This window comes from Rousettus aegyptiacus, unplaced genomic scaffold (assembly GCF_014176215.1).
Source record: "Rousettus aegyptiacus isolate mRouAeg1 unplaced genomic scaffold, mRouAeg1.p scaffold_m13_p_3, whole genome shotgun sequence".
Classification (NCBI taxonomy): Eukaryota; Metazoa; Chordata; class Mammalia; order Chiroptera; family Pteropodidae; genus Rousettus; species Rousettus aegyptiacus.
Window position 1 is genome coordinate 25,164,647 of NW_023416306.1, and position 27,120 is coordinate 25,191,766.

Sequence of the window (27,120 nt, forward strand, 5' to 3'; positions counted from 1 at the left end):
GTTGGGTAGGTGGGGTGAGCCGATCGAGGGATGTGTCCCCTTTGATGACACTGTTAAGATTGCCCAGTTAAACTCGTTTCTTAATCCATACCCATAACTGTGAAATTCATCATAAGTCCATCACAAAAGGACATGGAATTTGTCTATACCCATCTCCTAGGGACAGGTGGTGATCAAGAAGGGATCCATTTTGCACAACCCCTTACCAGATACGTAAGACCTCTGGTTTGCTGGTTATAATAAAACTTGTAATTCAAGAACTCTCAACCTAAAGTGCCAGGTAGCCTTATACTCCCTGGCAAACAAATCACAATCTCTTACCCACTAGTGGAATATGGAAGAGAACTGAGAAGAGTCAAATAAACCATAATCTTTTAGGTATAATCTCTCCCCAAAACAGACTCAATAAACAACTGGGAGAAAAGTGCTCTGATTAATCAAAAAAATAAATAATTTAAACATAATCAGACTCTTAGTCTGATTATTTCTGTTCAAGAGAATTCAGTTCTAGAACAGGTGTAAAATCAACCAAAAATGACAAATTACAGAAGTTTCAAAGAAAAACACAAAACACCAAAGCAAACTGAATCCTGCTTTAATTGAAGGTAATGGAGTATAAAGTCCTACAGAAACATTACAGAGAATCTTCTGGAAAAGAAGGATCACAACAACCCCTCTGGAGAGGCTCATGAGAGGAATTCATAGCTCACCAAGGCCTTCCTGTGTTGAGTTCCCAGAGTACCCAGAAGATCGTTTTACCCTCAGTCCTGTTCTCAATCCTCTCCAATCCTGATTTTATTTTCACATAAAGGGGGCTACAGTATCTGAAATCATTCTGGCCTCAAGAAATTTAAAGACTTTAATGAGCAGAACATTCAAAACTGAAATAACTTCAACAAGGAAGTCAGCTGACCTTAACAAATTACTTTGCTAGTGAACAAAAAAATGGATTGACTCATCCTGGACATAATTTCATTAAGGCTTCAAACCATCCAGGAAAGAGTAGCACAGTTATACCATTTTATAATCCAAGTTTACAAAAAATTTACTACGAAAATCAAGAAATGTTTGTGCCCACAGCTTATTTCTAAAAGATCAGATCCACCCTCTCCTCCGATAGCCACGTGTCTCTTCTCTGCTTTGTTCCCTTCTCCTTGTCAAAAATACTAACTTCACTTCTTCAGGAGGAATGGATAATGTAAGATTACACAGTGAACCTGAAGAAGAAAATGTAGAAAAGTCTAAAAGCAGGAAATAAACAAGGCTGGTAAGGAAGACAAATAAGAATTATTTGTTTCTAATTCATTTTAAACTCGACTTGTATTTACCAGTCCTTTCCCCTGAAGTCATCTAGCTATTAGAGAGGAGAACCTGGATGGAAAGTCTGTGAAGGGAAGGTAGTTGACAAACTATCCTGTAGGTGACAATCAAGAGAAGAGGTAAAGGTTTGATGGTTAATGAACAGGCGCCTGTCTAGTCAGCCCCTCTTCTTCCCCTGGCTCAGATCAACCAATGTAGATGCGATGGAAATCATTGGCACCGAAAGCAGCATTACACTTGGGACACTTGCGCTGGCGGGTGTCATAGCGTGTCTTCACACACTCGAAGCAGAAAACATGAAAACACTTCGTAAGTACAGCATCCTTTTTACGCATGTTGCAACAGGGACACGTCAGGCGTGCCTAAAAGAAAAAGTCAGAGTCTGAGCAACCATATAGGTTTACGATCCAAATGGCTCTCATACATAAGCAAACAAACAAGAAAATCCACTAAGCACTAAGACAAGAGTACCATTTTCCTTCCCAAATTAAGCCGTTCTCTGGTTACCTTCCTATAAAGAAATTCAGTATTTATTCTCCCATTCTGTTAGTAGGCCACTTCAGGCCTTGACAAAATAACACAAAGCAAACACGGAGGCAGTTTTTCTAACCTTGTAATCCTTAATTTCTTCCATCAGAATCTCATCGCATTTGGGTACATTGTCTGGTTTCTTTGTGGTCTCCAGCTTCCTTCGAAGTCTAGAGATGTCCTCCTGCGGTAGGAGAGCATACCCATTAGACACACTCCCCCAGACTTGCCATTTTTGAGAAAAATAATTGCTCCAACTTGAACATTCTGTTGTGGAAAAATAGAATTTTCTATCCATTCATGTCTAATTACTTTTAGGAATGTAAAGAATTGCAAATGGCAAGGTATTTTCTTTTGTTTTGGAACAGGCAACCGTAATCACATCGACAAACTAGAGGGGCACTGGCAATTCAGTTGCGTGAAAATACAGTCTAAGAGTTTAGAGGAACTGAATTGAAAAAAAAAAAAAGATAAAAAAATTGATGAACCACTTTATTAGGTAATTAGTTTTAAACTGGAGGTAGATTGGATTGAAGTAATTTACAAGATAAGGACAGAAAAGCAGCGTGAGAAACAGCTGGTATGCCAAAACCTGAAAACTGTGAAACTTTGAAGTCCCCTAATGTAGTATGCTGCCATTTCTTCACTGATTTATTCATTTAATAAGTATTTATTTCATGCCCACGAGGTGATGGGCACCACGATAGACTTTAGGGATATGGCAGTGAAGAAAACAGATGCGGCCTCTTCACTCAAGGAACTTCAGTCAAGAAGGAAATGACATACATTAGACTAATGACTCATTCATAAGATGGGTCATTTCAGAACTCAGAAAATTAGTGAAATGTAAAAAAAAAAAACTGCTCTTACCTGGGCTCGTTTGAAATTGAACATGTCCTTTTCTTTGGTGACACTGTTCTCCACAATCTCATCCTGAAAATCATGCAGTTTCTTCTGAGCCAACTCCAACTGTGCTTTGAGGTCATCTGCGAGCTGGGCTGCCTCCATTGCCTATGTGGGATGTATGAATAACGTCCCCTCATCACTCCTTATTTCCAGTGAGGCAAGGTGTTAACCCAAGGCCAAGGAATAAGATGAGCCTATGATTTCATCAGTGTCACACTTATTTGTTCCTCAGAGACTAATCATCGCTTCAGATGACAGAGTAATCAATCATACCTTGCGTTTATTCATCTCTAAGGCTTGGGTCCTAAGACCCAGCTCCTTCTCCCCTGTGCCAATGTTGCTCTGTAACAGATGCTCCTTCTCCTCCAGTTTCCTTACTACCTGTAACTGGGCATCAACCTTTGAAGAAGAAAATCAGATTTTAACACAAACAGAAAAGGAAGACAACAAAATGACTAGGCTCTGTTCGTCCACAGGCCCACAAAAGAGAATTTGTTAGAAATCTCAAACTATTACTAATTTTACCCGTAAACCCTTCAAAATACATGCAAGATTATAATAATTTTAAAAAATATTGCTAATGATTCAAATAAGTCTGGGAAACCACTGAAAAGTTTCTTCTCCAGATTGCCAAGAACAGAGAAAAACTACATTTACAGATATTTATCTTCTCTGGCCACACTAATCCTCAAAACCTGTTATACTAGAACATGTGAACTATAGTTCACACAAAATCTCTTTCAGAATAGCTAGATGTTCTAATGTAGTCTTTTTCTTAAAATCCATGCACAAAGTAGAATTAAATAATATTAAGGGGTAAAAAGTAAAATCACACACCTTCAAACTCATCCCAAAATCTAAAGGTAATTAGGTAACCACTCTTACAATATCTCATGCAACCTTCAAGACATTTTTTGAAACACACAGCACATGCACATGAAGAATTTGTTTTTAACACAAAAGGGGTAATAAAACAAATCACTTAATGATATATTTTAGACATTCTTCCATGTCAGCAGATCCATGTTTGTTTTAACAGCGACACTGTACTCCTTCGTAGGGATATATATTTATCAGTACCCTAAATGATGTACATTTAGTTTTATTTTTTTCCTATTATAAAAGAACACCACAAAATCATTCTTTTATGTGTATCTTTATGTAGAAAGTACCCTACTTCAACAGATTTCTGGAAAGCTCTATTCATTCTAATTACCTGAGTCTTCAGAGTCAAAACCTGGTCAGCCAGCTCCTCCTTCTCTTCTTTAAGTAACTTATGGATCTGATTAGACTTGATACGCTCTGACATGAGCTTGAAATTTGCATCATCCTTCTCCCGCAACTGCTGCATCAAACGGATATTTTGCTCCTGCATGTCTTCAAAGGCCTGGCCTGTGACATCCATTTCAGAGAGGAGAGCTTCTTCTTCCTAAAATAAAGAGGAAGAACCTTCATTTTAACAGAATCTTCTAACTCCAAAAAAAATGAGCACAGGAAACTAAACTTTCCCACTGTTCATTCAGAAATAAATTAACTTAGTGACAAAGAGAGACTAAGTTTTAAGCTTACTTTTATCCCTAGGTTAGCCCTAGGAATACAGAAAGAAGAAGCCCTATTACCTGAAGCCACTGGCAGTGATTATCGGTCTGATGCTATTAGTTGATCTGTACTCAAAATCAGTTAAAACAGACAAAAAGTTATACATACCATAGTCTAGCACACCGATCAAGTAGCAGTTGTTTAAGAGAACTTCTAACATAAAACTCCACATTTTCTCATACTTTTCCAAAATTATAATACTGAATTTAATCTACAAACTTTCCAACAGTATTGCATAACAATCAGATAAATGAAGAACATTACCTAAAATAGTTTTTTTTTAATACATCTTTTTCATTCATTGATAAAGCAAGAAGACAAAAGAATCAGTAGGCATAAAAATGATTTGAAAAATATGCTCAATACATTTGACCAAATAGACATATTAGAGTATTGCACCAATAGCTGCATATTACACTTTACAAAGTCATGCAGAATATTTACAAAAACTGGCATTATATTGAGTTGTAAAAAAGTCTTAACAATTTTAAAAGAACTTAAATTATACAGAATATGTTCTTTAACACAGTGTATTTATGCTAGAAATCAATAACAAAAAGATAAAAATCCCATGTTTAGAATTTAATCAATATGCATCTAAATAACACATAGATCTAAGAAGACATGACAATGGAAATTAAAAGATATTTTTACCTACATAACAGAGAAAATGCTACAACTGTTTTAACCTACACATGTGTTATCAGAGATGAGTATCTTTGGATATGTTTATGGTTTTTGCTATGTAGAAGTTTTGTGGGTTTTTTACATTAAGTCTATGTTACCAATCTTTTCTTTCATGTTTTTAGAATTTTATTAATAGATAGGCACTGTCTACTCCAAATTTATAAATACATTTACCTGTTTCCTTCTAGTTTTTTATTGGTTTAATTTCTTCAATATTATACCTATAACTCATTTGGAAATCATCCTAGTATACAATATTCAAGTATATAACCAACTTTTTCCCAATATTATTTTATTTTTGCCCTACTACATTTAATAGTTTTGCTTTTCCCCACTGATTTAAAACTATATCTTTAGCACATATTAAATACACATGTGTATCTTGATCTATTTCTAACTTTCTCTTTGGTCCTAACCTGTTAGTTCCAAGCTATTTTAGCTATTCAAACTTTATGTTTTAATATCTGATAGAGAGAGAACTACCGCCCCTCAACCTCACTGTTCTTTTTTAGTTTTCCTGGCCATTCTTGTTTACTTTTCTATATGTACTATAAAATCAGTTTGTCTAGTACCAAAATAAACAAAAACAAAATTAGTATTTTTACTGGGATCACAGTAAGTTTATACATTAACTTAGGAATAATTAACATTTAAGATAATGAGTTATCCTGATAAGAACATACTGTGTTTTTCTACTTGTACTAGAAACTACAGTAGCACAATTTCCAACTTATTAAAAAAAAAAAAGCAAGAGAGATAAAAGTAGCAATCAACCGATTTAAGAAAAGCCAAAACCCCACTGTTTATAAAAGGAAATGTGTAAGGTTTTAATATAGTTCTTTTCAAGGTACTTAATGTTCACGTCACCATTAAAACTACTTCATTTCTTTGTCATTTTGCTATTTCTCGGAAAGTGAAGGTGTTTCTCATGGTAAACACATATGATTTTTCCAACCATTTTCAGTATCTTTATTATTAAGTATCAATAAAATTCACTGGGACTTAAAGAAAACATGTTCTTTAGGAGAAGGGGGAGAGTGTAGTTCTATGACTCACAAACAACCACAATTAACATACTGGTTATTTGCTTCCAACGTTTAGGGTGCACGTTTTTCTTAGTTTCATATGTCTATAATCGTGTATAAAATTTTATATTTTTTCATTTATATTCATTATATCCCAATTCCAGATCAGCAGAGAAAAGACAGATCCCTCAATAAACAATGTCTGAACAATATGCTATCCAACTGAAAATAAAAGTAAATTCCCTATCTCATGAATACGCAAAACAAAATAACTAAAGGATGAAAGACTTAAATGTAAAAACAAACATACATACAGATAGGAGAAAACATTTTTTAAAGGGACGGAAATGAAAGAGAAAATTTCGCTATCAATAACTTACCTGTCACGTAACATTTACTTAAAAAGCTAATTTTAAAAAGCGTGCCCACCTGCTTGGCCATGGCCAGCTTCTTCTGCAGATATTCTATCTGCTCCTCTACTGCCCGGATCTTCCTCAAAGCATCCTCGTCAGCCATTTTCTTGTTCTCTTTTTTCTCCTTATCCTCTAGATCTTTGAGTCTTTGCCTTAGATCTTCCAACTGTAGGAGGAAAGGAATCACACAAAAACAAAGACAAAGGTATAATAAAATTTCAAAAATCAATTAATACTATGCACAAGTGGAGGGCCCATAACATCCAAAGAACCTTTACAGAATCATGAAAGGAGATAAATGATACACTCATAGGCCACATCACAACACTGTTTTACTATCACTCCATTCCAATATTACATGCTTCTATAAGTGACATTTTTGAGTAGTGTACATGTACCTTTCTCTAGAATAGATCTCACCCTTTTTTCCTAGGCCCCTGAATATTAATAACATTCTTCCCAAAAGTAATCAGAAAAAGAATCACTATAGCAATGATTTATATGGGGAAATGGGGGATAAAAAATTTGAAAAGACTACTACTATTTCCAGTAATACTGATCTATCTAGTGGAGAACCTGTAACTCTATTTTAGATGGTCTTTGAAAGGGAAGAAAATGTTGCTGAGTTTTAAACACTAACTTTAAAGAAATTACCCTTCATAAGTGTAAAGGAAAATCCCAGAAATGAAGATTTTAACCCAAATGACAGGTCATGGCAGGATAGATTACCTCTGCCTTGGACTTCTTCTCAGCTGCCATTAGCTGAACTTTGTCCCTCTGTTCCTTTGGGGCAGAGCGGTACATATCTAGCAGTAGTTTCATCTCCTTTTGGCTCTCCTGTGCCTTTCTATGACGAGGGTGGCAGAGGAAGGGGAATGACATAATGGGAAAAGAAAGGACGTAGAGCAAGGGAATTTCAAATGGAGCAAAATATTTCATGAGTTCTATTTTACATTTTATATCACACAGCTAAAAGATAAAACTTACAGACTATCAAGAGACTTCTAGAAAGAATAAAAAAGTAAGCTGTACAAAGGAATCATTTCTCCCTTCAGATCAAGTTCTCTAACATAAAGTTAAAAAAATAAACGTTTGTGGCTCTCATTAAATAGGCAAATTTCTGAGATTCAGTAGGTCTGAGATGGGGTCTAGGAATGTATTTTATATAAGTCATCCAGATGATTCTAACACCATACTTAAAAAATATTTGCCTTAAAGCGATCAAGAAAAAAGGAGAAAATTGAAAGTTACAAGTATACTGTTAATCCTAGATTTGATACTTAATTAACCACCTGCTAAAGACAAATTTCATCTCTTACTAAATTATCAAACCTCTTAACTGTACTTTTACATATCAAAGAAATCCCAACATTTTGAGCATACTGGTCCCTCAAATCCAAACGTCACTAAGGCTCAACGATGACCAATAGGGAGCAAGAAGTAACGAGTTCTAACAGAGAAGATGCTGTTTTTGCAGGAAGGGGCAACGTGTGAGGTTATGACGCTGTTTCATTGACTTAAAGGTCTGTCTTAATGTTTTAATGCCTACAGTAAACCTCCTAAGAAATCTCTTGAAATGATCTGATATATACACAAACCGGTTAACTGCCAAGCAAATAGACCAATATTGTTCCAATTACAGTGCTACATACTTTCCTTACTATAATTTAAATTATAGAAAATGCCAGCAATCTGCCAGTAGTTAATTTCAATAATTCTCATATTACTTCGATCATGACACTGCTTCCCTTAATTTGGATTCATGAAAAATAAGGCCATAACCACAGGGTTTATTGAGACTTGACCACTGAAATGGAGTACACGACAGCCAGGCAGGCCATTTTGGCTGTACATCCGATCAAAAACTGAGACTGCATCAACTCTCCCTTTAGTTACACTCAAAATAATACAACTGTCAGATAAGCCATGCCATTAACGAAACGTTTCATGCATGCTGCCCTAACCTTAGCTTTTTTTTCCCCCCTCTTTAATTCCCCCCCGACACACACACTTCCACCCCTGACCCACAGATGTTGCCATCTCCCCTTAAGAACTGGATCTCTGAAGGTGGGGTGTCTCCTCCCAAACACTCACTGCCCGCACCCGGGGCCTGGTCCATGGCTCCACTGGGGCGCTAACCTAGGGCCTTTGCGTGTAAAGCAGACGTGCTAACCACTACACTATGGAGTCACCGGCTAACCTCAGCTTTTTGAGTCAGAAAATCACTCTAAAACATTGCTCTTACTTAAGTTCAATCTTCAATTGTTTGATAATTTCTGCTTCCTTTTTCCTTCCATCATCGTGTTTCCCTTTCTCTTTATCCTTAGCAGAATCTCTCTCTTTTTCAGACTCTTTCAGTTTTTGCTTCTCTCGTTCTCTCTCCTTTTCCTTCTCTCGCTCTCTTTCTCGCTCTCTCTCTTTCTCCCTCCTTTCTCGTTCTCGCTCTTCCTCATCCCGTTTGGACTTCATTTCGTTGGATTCCTCCTGCGGTGCCTTCGGTGCAGAGGACTGAGCAGGTAAGTCCTCGAGATCCTGTTTCACCTCTGCAGGCTCATCCTTAGCGTCCTCAGTGCTGGACTGAGACTGCAGGAGGGCACTGCCACTGCGCAGACGTGTCTAGGAGGACAAGGGAAGGAAAGAAGCACATCGCTATGGCAACCACACTGCTTTCCTCGCTTGATAACAGCTTTACAAACTAAATAGCAAATACTGCTTATACTACTCCTCCTGGTTACCTTGTTCAGGTCAGACTGGGCTTCTCGCAACTTCCGCTTATACCTTAGGACCTCCCCTTTCAGCTGGTGATTGTGATTCTGGAGGCTACTGATGAGGTGGCGCATCTCCCGGTTTATGGGGCCTTAAATACAGCAACAGCAATGTTATGAAGAACTGTGATAAGGGCAAAGGCACAAGGGGAGAAAGTGCAGAACATATCAGAGACCTCTGAGAAACAGGGAGAATTACCTAAAGAAAGAGTTTTCAGAAGAGGAAAATGAAACTGGCCAATTTAAGTTAAAAAAACGCGCATTTAGGCTGTGAACCAAAATAACTTACAGGATTTGACTTAAGTTTCTTCAGGACTTCTGAGCTCCGGTTAGGACTAACATATCCTGGTGACCACGCTGTCTTTCAAGAAGCCATCTGTAGCAAACAAACTGCAGGGAGGAGTGAGAATAATTATACCTGCTTGTTCGTTGGCGGCAAGGGTCTGTTCAAATTCTATCCTCAGCATTTCATATTCCTTGCGGACCTGGGCCAGTGTGTCTTCTAGCTGGATCACTTCGGTCCTCAGCTTCTTATGAAGACTAACCTCATCTCGCTACATACAGAAAAAGGAAAAAATCAAAAGTTCTTTTAGAAATGTTGAAATATCATCATACTCTGTTTCCTAGATTTGATCTTTCAAGAATGCAAAAAGAAAAAAAGAAAATACCAAGACGAGAGGGATTACTCCAAAAAGTTTCAATTCATTAAAACTTAATGTGCACCAGACACCTACGAAACACTGATAAGAGAATCAGTAGGATACCAAAGAGATAAAAGAAATGGCTTTTAACCCTGCGAATGTTATAATTTAGTTGGAGGACTAAAAATTAAAAAGAGCATATAAATATATGTAAAGTACAATTATTAAATTCAATTAATTTCACATAAACAAAAGATCAACTACTATAAACTACAGATGATACAGAAGTGAACACATGAATATAAGTTTCTGCCTTTAAAAAAAATTATTTACATACGCAGTAGACACTACAATGGCTCGTAAGCAAGGCTTCTACCCACTGTTCTGCCCCACGTAGATAAGGCTCCAGCCACACTAACCTATTTTTACATCTGCTGTTCTCACTGCTGGGAATGCCCTTCTATTTCTTTATATCTGTAAACTTGCATTTATCATTAAGAATCGTATTTCACTTTGACAAGTGGAACCAGGAAGGTTCTACAGTCAAATTAAGATGCTCCGTCTCCTTAATCACTGCATCTCTGGAACATGCCCCTACTGCACAATGCTGCATTCTAACGGATCCTAAGTCTCCCCACTAGCCCGTTTGATCCTGGATGGTGGAATGCCCATCATCTAACAGAGTAAAGACCTATGGCCACCATATAAATGTCTGCTGAATGAACAGGATATTAACTGCACATGAGAGAATAAAATTATAAAATTTAAGAGGCAGGAAAACATATACAAAAGATAAAGCTAGGCTGTTACCTCAATGAGCTCGACCTGACGCTGGTGGGTTCCCCTGGTGCCATGGAGAAGGGTCCGAGCTTCATCCAAATGCGCTTTCAACTGTAAGCTCTCATTGTACAGGACGGAGAACTGTGACTGCATGCAGCGGTATTCCGGGGTCTCCTTAACCACTTCTTCCACTGCGCTTCGCAACTCTACCTAAGGAGGGCCCAAAGAAAAGAAAAGTCAGAAGCAGACTCTAGCATCTGTGCCCTGCATGAAAGCAAATAAAATTTTAAACTCACTGATGTCTTGCACACTTGAGATAAGCTTTATGACAATTATGAAGTGGATCTACCCATTCCTCTAGTTACGTAAAATCAACCCCAAATTAAATTAGACCATCCGAGAGGTGGTGCCTGGAACCTGTATTCTTCCACCCAAGAACCTAGGAAGAGAAAATTCTAATGGCAGGTTTGAAAACTAACAGGATCACTGACCATATTTCTTTCTCTATTTTGGCAGCTAGAAACTGCAGAGTCAAATTCTGTGGCCCACATTTGGCAATTACTGACAGGCGAGTGGCCTACCCTGCTACCGTATGCACATGTTCCTTGCACATACCTTGTGCACAAGCCCCATTTTTATAACCATTCTGGATCCTTACCCTAGTTTACCCTACACTTTATTTTTCTCAACAATTCCTAAGTTACAGCACCTTGAGTCAGTCAATATATCTTTGTAGGGCTTTAAATATTTTCGGAATAAGGCAGGGTACAAGTATATGATGAGTAAATAAATACATGTACTACCAAAACTCACATTTTTCTTTTCTCTCATAAATTATGAAGGTTCACAAGTATGTACGTGAGTTGGTCAGCAGAATGTTTCATTGTATGCTCCCTCAGAGACGTGTCTCCTACCTTTAGCTTTTCATTCTGCGTGGTGACCTCGTCAAAGTCTTGCCGTAGTTTCTCCAGCTCACAGTGACGGTTCTGAGCCAACTCTTTATTCTCCTCGAGCTCTGCATTCATTTCTTCAAACTGGAGAGAAGCAGAAAAGTAGTCAAATGAGAATAAAGAACAAGAAGTTTTATATCATTTCCATTCCTAAGCTTCTATCTTCACTGATCCACACCTCTACCAAAAGCCCACTCTGCACCTGTAAACACAATGCTAAGAACCCAGCCCAACACCTGATACTGGGTCAAAGTACGTGTCCTGAGAGAGTCAGCGATTTTACCTTCCGGGCATTGATAGTGATTGTGCCGCCATAGAGACTGCTCCCCGCTCCATATACTTTATAACCTTTTGAATTCACCTACAGAGAAGACAAAGATTCTTTAATGAGAGACTTTTTTAAGATTTCAGTATGATAACCAATGTACCTTCAAAGGAATCCGTTTGTCCCAAGTACTACTACCCAAGTCCATCTTCTCTGAGTAGACTCCTCAAAATGATTCTAATCTCCAAATTATGAATAAAACAGCACTTGCCCGTTCTAGAACTTCTGCTAAGTGTCGGTTGAGTCGCTGTTCCCTCTTCCGAATTTTGTCAATATCCCACTGCAGGTCATCAATCATGGACTCTAGGACAGACACTCGTGACTCGGCTGTCTCCACTTTACTCTGCAACTTGGAGAACTATATTCCAAAGATAGGCATTCAGAAAAATATAGCCAAAAAAGACCAAGTTAGAAAAATATTGCCTTTTATCAATACCTCCTTCTCAGTACAAGAGTATAAAAATAAAATTACAGGTTCATTTAACAATTCTAAGTCAGTTACAATCATGAAAACCACAGAAGTCTATAAGAACTCTCATGCAAGGAAAAGACCACTTAAGATTCAATAATATATCTACCTCCGAGAAGTACCATTTCCCTAGATAGAACAAAAACCATCAGAAAATGTGTATTTTTTAAGAGACAAAAGATAACATCCTTGATTTTACCAAATATTTTAGGAGACAAAAATTTAACTATATACTCAGAAAAAACAGCCATCTTTACCCCCAACTTTCTCTTCCATTCCACAAATAATAATCCAAAGAGAACAAAAAGAAAACTTCCATTCTCTTTTTTAAACTGACCCCAGGACAATCTAAAATCAGATACTACAAAAATTAAAAAAAAAAAAACTTTTGTCGTTCTGTTTATTTTGGAGCTATGCACTAGCTAATGCTATTTAATACTCTAGTCACAAAGTTGTTAATATTCACATTAATCTGTACGCACACTTTGCGCTGGTTTTAAAATATGGCCCCAAAATTCTTTGACAGTCCTCCCATCAATAGGTGAGGTCACTGTCTCCTCTTCTTGAATCTTGGTCAACTTTAGCGATTCAGTGGAAAAGATGCTACATAACTCAGTGGAAAAGACGCTACATAACGTTGAGGCTCTGCCTGATGCTCTCGGGACACTCACTCTCTGAAAAGGCAGCTGCCATGTAAGAAGCCTAACTATCCCAAAATTGCCGTGTTGGAGAGGCAACATGCAGGTGTTCCAGTGAACAGCTAACGTGAGCTCCCAGCTGACAGGAAGCATCAACAGCCAGCATGGTGCCATCTTGGATGCCACGTCAGCTGAGCAAAACAATGTCTCTCTCCAGGTTAGAAATGCTAAGTGAGATTTGAGAAAGGCCTGGAAGATGAAAATTTTTCTCATGTGCTAGCATCTAGTTTATGTCTTAAAACATGACAAAAGTTATTCAATTTTTTTACTACACTCCAGTTTATTTATAAGAACTGCTATACGCTAACTCCTTTGAAGCTTGATGAGAATCCACATGTATTAATAACCTTCCGAGATGATTCTCATCCAACCAGCCCAGCATGGACTTTGGCCCTGGAGTTTAGAAAACAAAGGCATAACGAGAAACATAGGCTTTGAAGTTAAACAGACTTACGTCCAAATCACAGTTTTAATCACTTTCTGGCTGTGTGCCCTCAGACCAGTCACCTACCTCTTTGAGTTTGTTTCCTTCCAATAAGATGGGAGTCATTTGAACATTAGAGACAATAATCATAAAATGTCTAAGTGCTAGGCACTAAGTAAATGGTAACTGTTATCTTATAGTAAGCCTAAGACTTGGGTGGCCACCCTAAAAGGAGGTCAAATTTCAGCAGAATATACTTTGAACTAAATCAAAATGATAAGAGTGTAAGAAGAGTCTTATAAGGCCTATCATCACTTTTTCTCAATCATTTTATATAAATAAACAAACAAACAAATCCCCAAATCTTGACAGGGTTTGGTCATGGCATTATTTGTGTCCAAGTTTAGATTGAAAGCCCACATTCCTCAAGTTCCTAGGCCATCATCAAAGCAGCATTTCCTACCGTCCTGTTCTCAGATGAATTCTGCCAACCTTTCCTCAGTAACATTGCACATGGTCTTTCACACTGGAGGTAATTCATGATTTAGGGGTTTGGTGTGTTTTTTTGCAAAACGCTATATGATGGGATTTCTTCCTAAAGACTAAGATTCTAAAATGTCTGTTTAAAGAGGCATAAACAAGGAGAAATATTCAATGATTTTCTTTCTTTAACCTTTCCTAGATTTTCATTTCTCAGAGCTGGTTGTTTTCGCCTGTCCTGCATGCTCTTCAATATAAAAAATAGGTTTTCTAGAGTAAGGTCTTTCTGGTCAAGTACCTCCTGAGACATGGTGTGATGCTTCTCCTGAAGGAGGTCTGTCAATTCCTGCAGCCTCATATTCTCCTGTGCGAGGAAGGAATTCAGCTCCTGCACTGCTTCTTCCACGATCAGATTATCTGAGGGAGAAGAACTATATTTTAGTTTGGCAATGACAGTGTCAAACTTTAAAACTGTCTATCCCACCAAAGCATTAACATGCTATCTCACTTTGTTTTCCTGTAAATAACAAGAATTAGGCTGCTTTTTTTATTATCTTCACATGGCAGATTAATTACCAAGAGGTTAGATGACTTAAGCAAATGATCCAACCTTGTGCTCTGCAGGGTTAGAAACAAAGCCAAAATCATCTAACTCCCATCCCTTTCTATAAAGTCAAAATGCCTTGAAAAAAGAAATGGGAGGTTCTGTAACTTTATTCTGATAAGGCGAATCACCCAAAAAACTGCATTTTAGAATTATAGACAAGACAGAGGTAACTCTAATCTATTACACTTAACAGCAATAAAACAGACTTTATAAGGCTATTACATATTCCTACTATCTAGTAACACCAACATGAAGCATCTGTCTAGAGAGAGAGAGAAGGGGGAGAGGGAACAGAAATTTCCTTGTTCAAATGAGCACCTATAAAATCATAAAAAATAAAGATAAGAGATTAGAGTCACTTATGATATTCTGGAATAGTATGCTAGGGGTGTTCCTGAAGCTCAAAAACCAAACCGTACAATACTATTTACAAATATAGCAGGTAAATCTATATAACTAATTGCACCAAGTTAATATGTTTAAAATTAAAAGTTACAAATACCATAGCTCAAACCGAAATGTCAGTAAATGAAACCAGATGCTCTCAGGACATATACTGCCCTTTAGAGGCAGAGTATCAGGAAGAAAAACTGTGCCCTCTCATACCAGCCCTTGGCAGCACTCTTAAAAATGCAATACAGAAGAGCTTGGTCATGTAGTGATTTTCGTGGTTTTGTACCAGGCGTGCCCATCAGAATCACCTGTGGAACTTTTAAAATTAGACACTTCCCTAGAACCCATCCTATACCTGCTGAATAAGAATCTCCATAGGCAGGGCTAAAAAAGAGTATACTCGGAAAACTCTCAAAGTGATTCATAACCCAAGAACTAAGGACTGAATTTCGGTCCTCTTAATAAACTAAAATATTGAGACGACAGAATCCAATAAGAGCTTGATCAATATTTAGTGAATTAATAAACGAGCTGATAAATGCAATTCTTTTGAATCAAGGACCATTAAATAAACATGGGGAAAAAATAAATTGCCAAAAAGTTAGAGTTGATGCTACAACTCATACTTTATATATTTTTATCTCTTAGAAAGTTGAGCTTATCAGTGGCAACTGCCTTTTATGTTATGAAAGTTTAGCAATTTGTAACTCATGTTTTTATTTTTTAACTTAAACCCTACCTTAAATTCATGCCATCAAAAGAATAATTTTAAAGTACTATTTACTATATAGCTCACTTTAGTTTTTCAATATAGCAATTATTTTACTTGATATTCATTTGTAAAATCAAGTTTAACATTTACATAGCCTCTGCATATGGCATATTATCTGGGTATAATATGCACATGGCATATCCCATAATGCATGTGGCATATTAGTAGGATTTAACAATACCATCTAAGTATTTAAGTACAGCCAAGGGAGAAAAAATAACACACAGCCCTGTTTACATTAGGTCAGGGAGGATTTGTAGCCATTCGTCCACCATTCACTAAGCACCCACTAAACACCAGATACAGAGCTAGACACTTAAGAAATAAAGAAGAATGAGCCAAGGCACTGCACCAAGAGACAACGAGTTCAGCTAGGAATACATAAGTAGTTGCAATACATGAATATAAAAGTCTGGGAGAACACGAACCACATTATTTATAATGGTTATCTTTGGAAACCGAGATGAAAGGACTTTTAGAGTCCACTTTTAGGTATTTCTCATTTGTATATTTTAAAACAACTATCTTTTATCCAAGTCTTTTAAACGCCTCTTCTTTTAATTTTGTCAATAATTTAGCCTAGGTTATCTTCAAAAACAAAATCACAGAGTAATACATTTTGCCCACCCAATGGTTCGAACTCCATTATATTCAATATGTTTCTTTCAGAAATAAAAGGTTAAACACATTGATGATAATCTGCGAAATTACGATATTACTACTGAACCATAATTATTATTGAAAACATGAAATCATGGCATTTAATAAGAAGATGCAACCTAGCTACACTGATACTTTACAATACTATACAAATATCAACTTCTGCATTAACACTGAATAACAACATATTTCAAATAATACTTTTATTTCAAATAGACACTTTTCCAACTTTATAGTTTGTTTTATCTTTTTAAACACAAAGATCATCTAACTCTAAAACCTGAGCCAACTCTTTTTGAAAATATTAGATAACAAAAACAAAAAAACAAGACTATATCAAAACTGACTCTTGGAAGTAAAAAATCAGTATCTAATAAACAAAGAAAAAAACTTTTTACTATAATTACCAATATTTGAAATACTTATTATCACTTATAAATCAATGGCCAATACCACACAAGAATCCAGAAACAAAGCTATCTCTTAAATAAGAAAATTAATTCTGCTACTTATAAAAGTGTCCAATTAATAGAGTATCCTCAGCTTCTTATGGGACTGTCGTATAGCTCAAAATATGAAGCACTCATAACATGCCATAGTAATGACATTACTGGTAATGTTGGAGGTTAGGATTCCAAGAAATTTAATTAAAAATAAATTCAAAAGCTTGCAAAGTACCAAGCAGCATGCAAAGGTGAGTTCTTATTCCTCCCCCTGTGCTCCCCGTCTCCTGGTTCTTGCCTCACCTCCACTGTTTAGCTTCCGGGATAAGAGCTCCACTTTTTCTTGCAATTTATCGTAGACAGTCACGATCTGGCACACAGCTCGGCGGGAAGACTCCACACGCTCCTGCAGCTGAGATTCTATCTCTTCACTGGAACTGCTGGCCAAAGTAGCAAGGAAAGAGAAAGCTGCCTCTTGACCTTCCCCTGAGGACACAGGGGGAAAAGAGAAGCCCCCCAAATTATTCAACTGGAAATATCAAAGCCATTTTCCCCCTCAAATGGAAAACTTCAATGTGAGGCTCTTCAAAAAAAAAAAAAAAAAAAGCATGCAGTGGTAAATTCACCACAGTCACCTCTCTCTCGGTCATCTTTCCGTTCCTGATTGCTGTCAGAGTCTGGCTCTGGTTCGGGCACGACAAGGGCTTTTCTTTCTGTGAGGAGGTCTCCCAAACCCTGCTCCAGATCGTAACGTTTAAGGATGATACGGATGTTTTCATCGAACTAGAGAAAATCAGGCACAGTTATGGAAAAACAAAAACACACAACTCTGAAAATGAAGAGTGTGCTAAGGGGAACTACAATGCTCAAATAAAAATAAGCAAAGAAACAGTTAGCTACCTGACTCCAGTACCGGTTGACAATCAATAATGAGGCGTCATCGGTGGCCTGTCTTCGTTCCAGTTTTTCAATGTGCTCACGGAGCTCATCCTCAATGGCCTGCCGCTGATCCACCATTTCTGCCAGCTTGCGATTTTTGGTTTGCAGTGTTCTAATGTCCAACTCCTCCTGCCCCAGAAAATGAATCTCATTAGTTTCCACAACAAAATTAGACAAATCAACTATTAAACTCAACAAGGCATTATTGCTGAGTTATCTCCTATGAATAAAGCTATTTATTTTTTAAAAAAATTACTATAATTAAATAAGAAGTAAGAACAGAAGAAATAAAGGAAAGGGTCTGTGATGATGGAAGGAAAAGAATGATACACAAATATACCAGAACCTTGACCTCACTCATCTCACTGTTCTAGTCACATGTACACACACAAAGTTCTGCTACTGTGAGGCTCCCCCGCCCAGCTAGATCACCCTCTACCCCAGTCAATGCTGTCATCTACTTCCTAAGTACTGCCTTTCATTCCTTCATGACTGTGGTACCTGGGTCCTTCTCTACCCCAGTTCCTGCCAATACATTCAGTGACCTCAATATACACGTGGACATGTACACATGTGGACAAACCACATCCTCCAGCATCTAGGCTATATTTTGAACTCCTTAACTCCAATGATGATCTCCTCTGTGCTTCAGCCACACATTTCAAAAGCCACATTTTGGGCTTTGAGCCACATCCAAGATCTTAAAATTCCAATCTCCCATTCCCTGAATAAAGCTGTATCTTTCCAGGTATCTCATGCCCTTATCCCAATACACAGCCCTCATCTAGATCTCCAAAATTTTGAATTCTCTCTTTTCTCTCTGGCAGCCCCCTTCTGTCTCCACTATCTTCCATACTTTGACTATACCCTATGGTATATTCCTTCAAATTCCTGCCTATCATGCACCTCTTCCCTTAAACATTTTATTCCACCTCTGCAAACAAACCCCAATCTGAATTAATCCACACATCTGACTATTCTATTCGTATACCTCATGTGATGAGACTTAGATAGGGTAATTAAAGCAGGGAGGCTGCAGCCTTTACAAAATAAATTCTTAACCTGAACAGATCTTAGAATTTGTCAGGAAATGTTTCTTTTTTTAACAAGTAAGTTTTCTCCTATTTTCCATCAAAATAATATCCAACTACCAAGCCCTGCCTCCTCTCACATGACTATGCTTCTCATTTTAAAGAGAAAATAGAAGGCATCAGATGAAAAGCTCTTCAATTTCCCATCTCCTTGACCTCTTCACACTACTTACCAACCTAAGCACACATTCTTTAAACCTCAACTTGTGCTCAGAATTCTGTTCTCGTCTGTTTCTGCAAAAAATAATTCCATCAGTAATTCCATGCCCTTCTCATTATCTTTAACTTCTCTAGGACAAGTGGGGGGAAGGGGGACAGTATCCCAGACAAAGAAACTAGATTGGAAAGGATTACATTTTGTCTTAACCTGGGAATTAATGAATATTTTCAAGGAAGAACGATTCATTAGACCACCAATTCCTTGTTTTACCTCTCTCTGTTTGGTCAAACCATTCTTTACATACCAAAAGACTCAATAGTTTCCCAATGTACCAGTTTATTGCTTAATAAACTATATCCTTAACCTCTTCTCTGAGCACTGCCTTCTCCTTCTTGATTTAATTGAAACTGGATGAGATTATCACGTCCCTGCAGGCTTCTCCAGCAGTGCTTGCTGTAGGCGTGCGTGCTCCTTGTTCTCCACTGCCACTTCCAGGCCATTAACCCACTTTCATCCCTAAAACCTCTTAGTATTGCAGCTCATGTCATTGGTCTGTACCACCTGTCACCCTGCCTTGCTGCACTCATCTCTAAAGGCCCAGGTCCCTTGCCCATATTTCCTGAAGATTCAGCTCCTAGATTATGAACACTCTCTGCAATACTACTTTCATCAAAAATATCAATTTCCATATAGATGACCTTTCCTATATATCAGATCATCAAGCCATCGACTTCCCTCCTCCAATGATCTTGTACTTTACTTCCCTCGGTTTGGTAATTCCCAGTTATTCTTAGTCTTAGCTACATCTGCATGTTCTCTATAACCTCAATTTTGAACACCCCATTCTCTATTTTTCCAGCTCACTCTCTAGTTTCCTGGCTCCAACAATTCTTCTACTTCTCCATGATCTACAATCTATTGGTCCTCTACCTTTCCTTATCCTTCACTCACTTCCTTCTTTATCGAACTTAAATTCTATAATCAGTCATAATCATGCCCTTTAACAACCCTCTCCTTCCTTGCTCCTTTATCATACTTGATTAGTAAAAACTCCAATCCTGGTAACATCCAACTCTCCACCAACTCCACGCCTGTATCCATGCAGGTGAATGTGACCAGAAAAAATAAAGCGCCATGCTGATTGGTCTCACTTTAAACTCATGATCACAAATTCAAGTAGGTCCTCAGTGCTGTCCAGCAATCCTACTCCATCTGCACAGTCCTGTACGACAACTACTTCATACCTTCTCCTGTCTCTTCAAACCTCCAAAACTGCCTCCCCCATCCTCACTCTCAGATGAGTCCTGCTTCTGATTTCACTGCAAAAAAAATATAAAGCAATCAGAAGATCATCTATCACCCACGACCATAACTACTAACCTGTCTACATCTGAACCCATATCCCCTGATGCCTCCTTTTTGCAATGGATAAACTGTCCTTGCTCTAAATAAGGCCAATTCCCCAACTTGTGCATTGTATTACATTTTCTCTCACCTACTCAAGGATATCACGCCAGTAACTGTCTTCTCTTTCTACATCATCAATGTTATCCTCTCTACCAAATCATTTCAATCAACGAATAAACATGCGGCAGTATCTCCCACTTAAAAAAAAAAAAAGACTTTTCATCAATCCCACATTTCCCTCTGACTACTGCCTCACTTTCTTTGTTTTACTTTACATCAATACTCCTCCAAAGCATTGTCTCTATCCACTTTTCCCTAATTCCTCTCCTCTCATATTCTCTTAAGCTCACTGCAATCAGGCTTCTATCATCATCATTCCACGGACATAGTTCTGGTCAAGTCTCCAGTGAACTTACTCAACCTATCAGCAGCATTCTGTCTTGAAACACTTTCTTCATGTGGCTTCTGGGACCCCACTCTCTCTTGTTCTCCTCCTATCTCACTGGCCCATTTTTTCCTGTCTCTTTGGTTAGTCTCCCCTTACCCTCTTGGTATCAAACTGTTGCAGAGCTCCAGGACTCTGTTCCCAGACCTCTTCTTTATCTATGCTCATTTCTTGGAGGAGAGTCTTTAGTCTCATGGATTTAAGTATCATCTACAACATGATGATTTCCAAATGTACAGCATTAGCCCAGACCTCTCCCCAGACTGCAGATTATTATATCCACTACCTATCTGCTCAGGGAACTAATAAATATCTCAAACTTACATGTCCAAAATCAAACTCATGATTCAGCCTCCACAGCTCCCAAAATCCTGCTCCTCTCATACTCTTCCCTAGCCCAGTAAGTGGAAATGCCATACTTCCAAAATCCTGGGGTCATCTTGCCTCTGTTCTCTCATATACTTCACCCAACAAATCAGCAAATCTTGTCAACACTGCCTCCATAGTGATCCAAGCCACCATGATCCCTCATCAAGATTACTGCAATGGCCTCCTGTAGCAGACACTTCGGTGCCCCGTGCCATGTCAGCCTGCCAGATTTCAGCACGGCTATGGTGGATAGCTCAATTCACACTGTCAGTGCTCCCACTTCAAGCACACTTTGGAGTCTTAGTTTTTTGTTCCACAATCTCAGCCAGCTCACTATAGCAAACTGAAATAGGAGAAGATATTGCCTTCCAGGGCAACCTTCAACCAAGTGAGCTGCCCACCCTTAAAGAGGCGGAGTGGGGTGGGTAGAAAGAAGGAACGAGGAAACAATTTTGCTAACTGAACTCTTGCTTATAACCCTGGCTCCTCTGCAGTGTATTCTCCAAACATAAGTGAAAGCATGTGACTCCCCTGCTTAAAACCTTCCAATGGCTCCTCACTGCCTTCTGGATAAAGTCCAAACTGGGATGTGCACATCCCACTGTATTATAACAGTCTGTTCCCTTGTCAGTGCCACCCTAAAACCTGTACTTCAGGGTCTGTCCCCAGTGTAAAGCAGTGTCTAGTAAGTAACAAATGCTCAACAAATATTTATATTTATTGAATAAATAAATGTCCTTGGGATGCATGATACGACACAGCGCTAAAACAAAATCACCTTCTGGCAGTAGAATGGAGTAGCTGAACCCCAGACAGACTCAGAAATGACACTTCAACAATTTACTCTGAATATTCCTATTATTCTCTCTGATCTTCAGCCTTAATTCAAATAAGTAACAGATGTGGTTTCATAAGTTATATATATGTAATGTAAAGCATTTTAACACTCTATCCCCATGGCTGAGTTCTAAAACATAGACTCCTGATCTAGATCAAAACCTATTACATTGAACTTCTGATGACTAATGGACAAATAGCATTATTATAAGCTTTTGGTGTATTATAGTCTAATGAAACTGTCAACACTGTAAGAGTAAGGACAGTATCTATTTTATTCACCATTATAATCATAATATCTAGCCCAATAATAACTATCAATAGCTCGAATATGTTGAGTACATACCATGTTAAAGGTAATGCTGTAACCCTTAACAGTCACTCTTTCATTTACCCTTTCAACAACCCAATGATGTAGTTACTATAATTACAATTTACAGACCAAGAAACAAGAGGCACAGGGAGGATAACGAGGAAGTGGTGGAGTTGACAGTCAACTCCAGGCAGTCTGCCCTCAGACTCTCTTCACCACTCCCTCCATGGTCTTGTTAGCTGGCACCTAATTTTTCAGTGAAGGAAAAAATGAATGTAGTTTCCCCTGTTAAATAGCTATAATCAATGTGTATCAGGCACCAGACTCTCCAAAGAAGATAAGCACACCTTTGAAAATAAAGATCAAATGTCAATATATCTCTTCTTCAGAAGTGACCACTACATCACTTTACCTACTTTGGGTTGTTTTATTTCTCTCTTTTCAAACCAACTCCCCTTACTCCAGAAGGCTTCCATAAATTCTTACTTTCAGGTTGCAACTGACAGAAGAAAAGCACACTCTCATAGCATTGTTTCCACATACCGTTGAAGAGACACCCCCCAGCTTAATTGTCTCCACTGTGGTCCCTGAATCCTCAACAGCTGTCTTCTTCTCTGGAGGCACAGATGTGCCAGGATCTCCAGCTGCTCTTTTATTTCCAATTCCTGACATCTTGGCACAAGATGATAGCCCTTTTCCTGCAGGGGAAAAAAAAAAAAAAGACAAGAGACTTAGGCAAAATATGCAAGGAGAACGATAGATACCACCTGTGTTATAAAAATTAGCAATTCTTCTGGCTGGCCTTTTAACCTAGATCAATTCCACACCAAGTAACACGATCCCCAAATTCCTCTTTGAAAGAAAAAAGTTGTGGAATAAGAGTCAGGGCTGAATTTACATGATTACGAATTTCTAAATAGGATGCTAATAAAAGAAAATGGGCAAAGGATGTAGAGACCAAGAAAATTTCAGAAATCTTCCTTTCTTAAAAGCTAAAATTTAAAAAAAAAAAAAAGCAGTTTAATCAGAACAGAAGTAAATTCTACTGTGTTGGAACAATCGCAGAGCTGAAAAAAGATCTGGGAGATGTCTGCTAAGTCATAAATATTGGACAAGTCATTTATTATCTCTGAGCGTGTATTTCCTAAACTAGAAATAACAACAGTAAACGCTTTCTATGCTCTTTATAAGTAATCAATAAATATGGAAAGAACTTAGGTGTATGCCTGACATGAAGTATGCACTCAGAAATGCCAGCTCTCCTTTATAGATTTGCAGTTCCTTTCCTTTTTCCAAACGCTCTCCCCATGATTTTCTGTGACCCTAATGAAGCTAGATCTGGGTGCGAATTCCAGTTCTACCTTGCAGGGAGCCGCGCTCTCTTGAAAGAGTGAGTTCTCCAAGAACTTCGGTTTCCTCAGATGTACAATGGAGGCGAACAAATAGTTTGTCTGCCCCACCGGTCCCCCAGGGTTTTGGAGCTCCAAGGAGGCGGGAAGGATGCTAAAGCACTTTACTACTTTCGGAAGCAGCCCTGCGATCACCGAGACTAAAGCTCCAGGAGGAAGGATATCGGTGGCAGCAACCTGAGTCGGCCCTCGCCTAGAGAATGGAGACAGAAGAGGAGACAAGAGCCTCAATCGGACTCGCGAGAGGCCAAGGACCCCTAGCCCCCGTACGGTCAACTGGAAGAATTAGGCCCCGGAGCCGGAGAGGGTGATGATTTCCGCACGATACCATCGCTCCCTTGGCCGATATTTAACCTGGCTTCTTCACACTCGAGCCGCCAAAGAGCAGAACTCCGGACAGTTATTCACCAAGGTCCGCATAGTCCTCCCACCTCTCACCCCTGACCCGTAAACCAAGAGCCATCGAACCTTCCGGGAGACCCGGCCAGTGATCTGAAAAGGGAAAGAAAAGAGGAAGCAGCTTCACCCAGCCGGGCGGAAGTTACGCAACGCGAGGGCGCCGAGCGCCGGAAGTAATGCCGTCTCTCCTGCAACGCTTTGGGGGCGGGCGTGGGGAGTGGCTGAGACCGTAAGGCATACCCGGGGCTGGCTGACGCTGGAGAGAACACTCAAGACTTTTTCGGCTTATTGGCATTTTACTGTAACCTGGTGTTTCTACTAAGATGAAATGTCGTATTCTAGTGCCTGTTATTGGTTCTACCGAGACTCATTCAAACTGCCGATTGGCTAATGTTCCAGTCAATCTCCCAGCAGTAAAAAAACTAGCTAGCCTCAGATACCACGGGAAAATGTTATTTGGAGACCCTCGTGCTGAAATGAAGGGTTCTGGAGAAAACCCAAGAGATGTGATGGGTTTCGAAGATTGTAAACTTTTCTTACAGGGAACTATATACATACAGCCCTGCCTAAGCATTAGAAACACTTGGGGGGAGGGGAGGGTCGCCTGGATATCTTTTTTTTGTTTTTTTTTCAAAGCGTACCCCCAACCCTACCCACCTTCTCTTTCTCCCAAGTGTGTAAGGTGCAAACAGAATTGAAAATTACTGAATTGAAAATTACTGAAATTGCCCAGGGAAAAGATAAGAAATAAGTAGTTTCTGTTGTCAAAACTAGTCTATTTTAAGCTAATTAAGCATTGATTTTTTTTAGTCAACAACAAACTGCTATTTCCCATTCAATTAAACTAAATGTCTATGCTCTAATGGTAGGAAGGTAATCAATATAGCTTACCAATAAAAGGCTGTATACCTTGCAGAACTATGTACAACAACCTAATGACACTAGATAAGGGCTCAGATGCAAGAATAATTGCTGTATCTTTCTTAAAAGATACAATGGAATTTAGGCATCTTTGAAAAAAAAAAAAGTCAAACCTAATCCACGCTGGATCTCCAATAATGTGAAGACTTTGGTTCCCCTGCCTACTGGGCCTTACAGGTGGATAAATAAGAAAGTAAACAGAAAAGTGTTCATGGTTCCCAGTACTAGAACACTTTGTCTATCCTGGCTCCAAATGGACTTCACATTTTGTTAGGTGAAGCAAAAGACTGAACTGTGTTTGGGAACCCATGAGCTGAAACACATTGTATGAAATAATGACACTAATGTTCTGATCTCCCTCTTTTGGCTGCTCTATTCTTGGCAAGCCTTGTATCAATAGAACCACTGAATGGCAAGCAATGTTTTTTCCAGTCCAAAGTTTGTTCTAGAGTTTCATGAGCTATATTTGGTCAACAGACATACTCTGTTTATTTTAGACAGTATTATTTGCCCTTCATGGTCAAAAACAAAAACTAGTTTCCAACATTTAAAATAGAATATTTTATGTAAAAATCCAGATTATCAAATTCTTTTTTAAATGTTGAAGATCTAGCAACGCTGGGCTTATGTTCTTGCATGGCCACATTGCCTGGAGCTGAATAATGCTTTTGCTTTTATTCTTGTTTGTCGTAATCCCCACTATTCATTGTCAGCCTCCTCACATTAGTTGAGTTTCATACGAGTATCATCACCTGTGTATTGTACTGTGATAAATCAATTGCTGGTAGTAAATGAACATGGTTGGTTACCTACCTAGCATTCACTCTCTCTCTCTCTCACCTCTTAATAGAACATAACCAGGATTTTATTAATGTATCCATTTAGCTCCTTTCATTCCGCATGCCTTAGGTGAAAGCTAACTTCATTTCCATCTCCAAGGATTGTCTTAATATAATTAGTAAGTCCCATTTCCCAAGCTGAGGTCCTAGTCTTAACAAATGGATGGTTTAATCAAAGTTCTTGAATAGCAGGGCTGAAGCAGTATACTTATTTTCTGAATTTTTTGTGTGAGGCCTTAAATCATTGAAGCCTCCTTGCTACCCAGATTGATGATGAAGCCAACAGAGAGGTGTGCAGAACTAAGAGAATATTGGGAAAATGGAGCCAGATCAATTCAGAACACTCCTAACTTCGATCCACACTGCAGAGTGCTAGAGAAGATACTGAGAAGAGAGCAGACCTTGGTAGAACCTTTCAATTCTCACCATGTAGATAACTATATTCTCCAGCTACTAGTGAGATCTATATTTTCCAAAAGCCCCAGTCAGCCTCTTGACACTTTCCCAATAACCTGTCCTGATCCAAAGAGGTAGCCTCACCCAGAGACCTGGGAAAATGGAATAGATAAAGGGGAGAATGGAAAAGAACTCTCTCATTGACCACATTCCTCATTTCTGATCAGCTATCACTTTTTCACCATCTTATGAGAAAAAAGGATAGTCCTCAAAAATTAAGTTCGGCCTCACTCATAAATGACAGACCAGCATTCTCTAAAGCAAGGCTTAAAGTTTTATATCACTTATTTTTAAAAGTTCCCATTGCATGTCTCAACAAAATTGTAATTTAAGTAATAATCCTTTAAAAATCAAAGGAGAAAGACTTAGATTTCAAGTGATTTTTCTGAGTTACTTAGTGAAAATTTGTGGAAGGACCGTCTTCTGATGCGCAGTTCGTCATTGTCGACTACATCATTCTGCCACAAGGTGGCAGCAGGCAATGTGTTTTCATCTAACTTTCTCTACTAAAGTTGGTTCCAGAGTGCTGTATTTATTTGGGGGGCATGCCTTCAACTTCACTCTTAGAAACTTGCACGAGTACTTAGGATGGGATTAATGCTCTCATAAAGTACAAAATTAAGATAGTTTTGGATTTTTATTTACCATTT

The 27,120-nt window shown here is 38.5% G+C and overlaps 1 protein-coding gene across 6 annotated transcripts; it reads right to left on the reverse strand.

Moving 5' to 3' along the window:
• Positions 1-578: 578 nt before the first annotated feature.
• Positions 579-24,410, reverse strand: RNF20 (ring finger protein 20). Of its 6 annotated transcripts, none has more exons than XM_036239176.1 (21): positions 24,324-24,387; positions 23,808-24,048; positions 22,990-23,144; positions 17,786-17,953; positions 17,521-17,668; positions 17,189-17,371; positions 14,309-14,427; positions 12,151-12,297; positions 11,898-11,975; positions 11,579-11,698; positions 10,695-10,874; positions 9,662-9,797; positions 9,214-9,335; positions 8,724-9,094; positions 7,208-7,325; positions 6,495-6,644; positions 3,971-4,183; positions 3,028-3,153; positions 2,719-2,859; positions 1,931-2,032; positions 579-1,682 (listed from the first exon to the last, which is right to left on the reverse strand). In XM_036239176.1, the coding sequence occupies exons 3-21, from the start codon at positions 23,116-23,118 to the stop codon at positions 1,506-1,508; spliced, it is 2,928 nt and encodes a 975-aa protein (XP_036095069.1). In that variant the 5' UTR covers positions 23,119-23,144; positions 23,808-24,048; positions 24,324-24,387; the 3' UTR covers positions 579-1,505. The 6 variants fall into 6 exon arrangements, with proteins under 6 accessions (XP_036095069.1, XP_036095068.1, XP_036095070.1 ...); XM_036239175.1 differs by lacking the exon at positions 24,324-24,387 and adding an exon at positions 24,184-24,317; XM_036239177.1 differs by lacking the exon at positions 24,324-24,387 and adding an exon at positions 24,210-24,297.
• Positions 24,411-27,120: the final 2,710 nt, after the last annotated feature.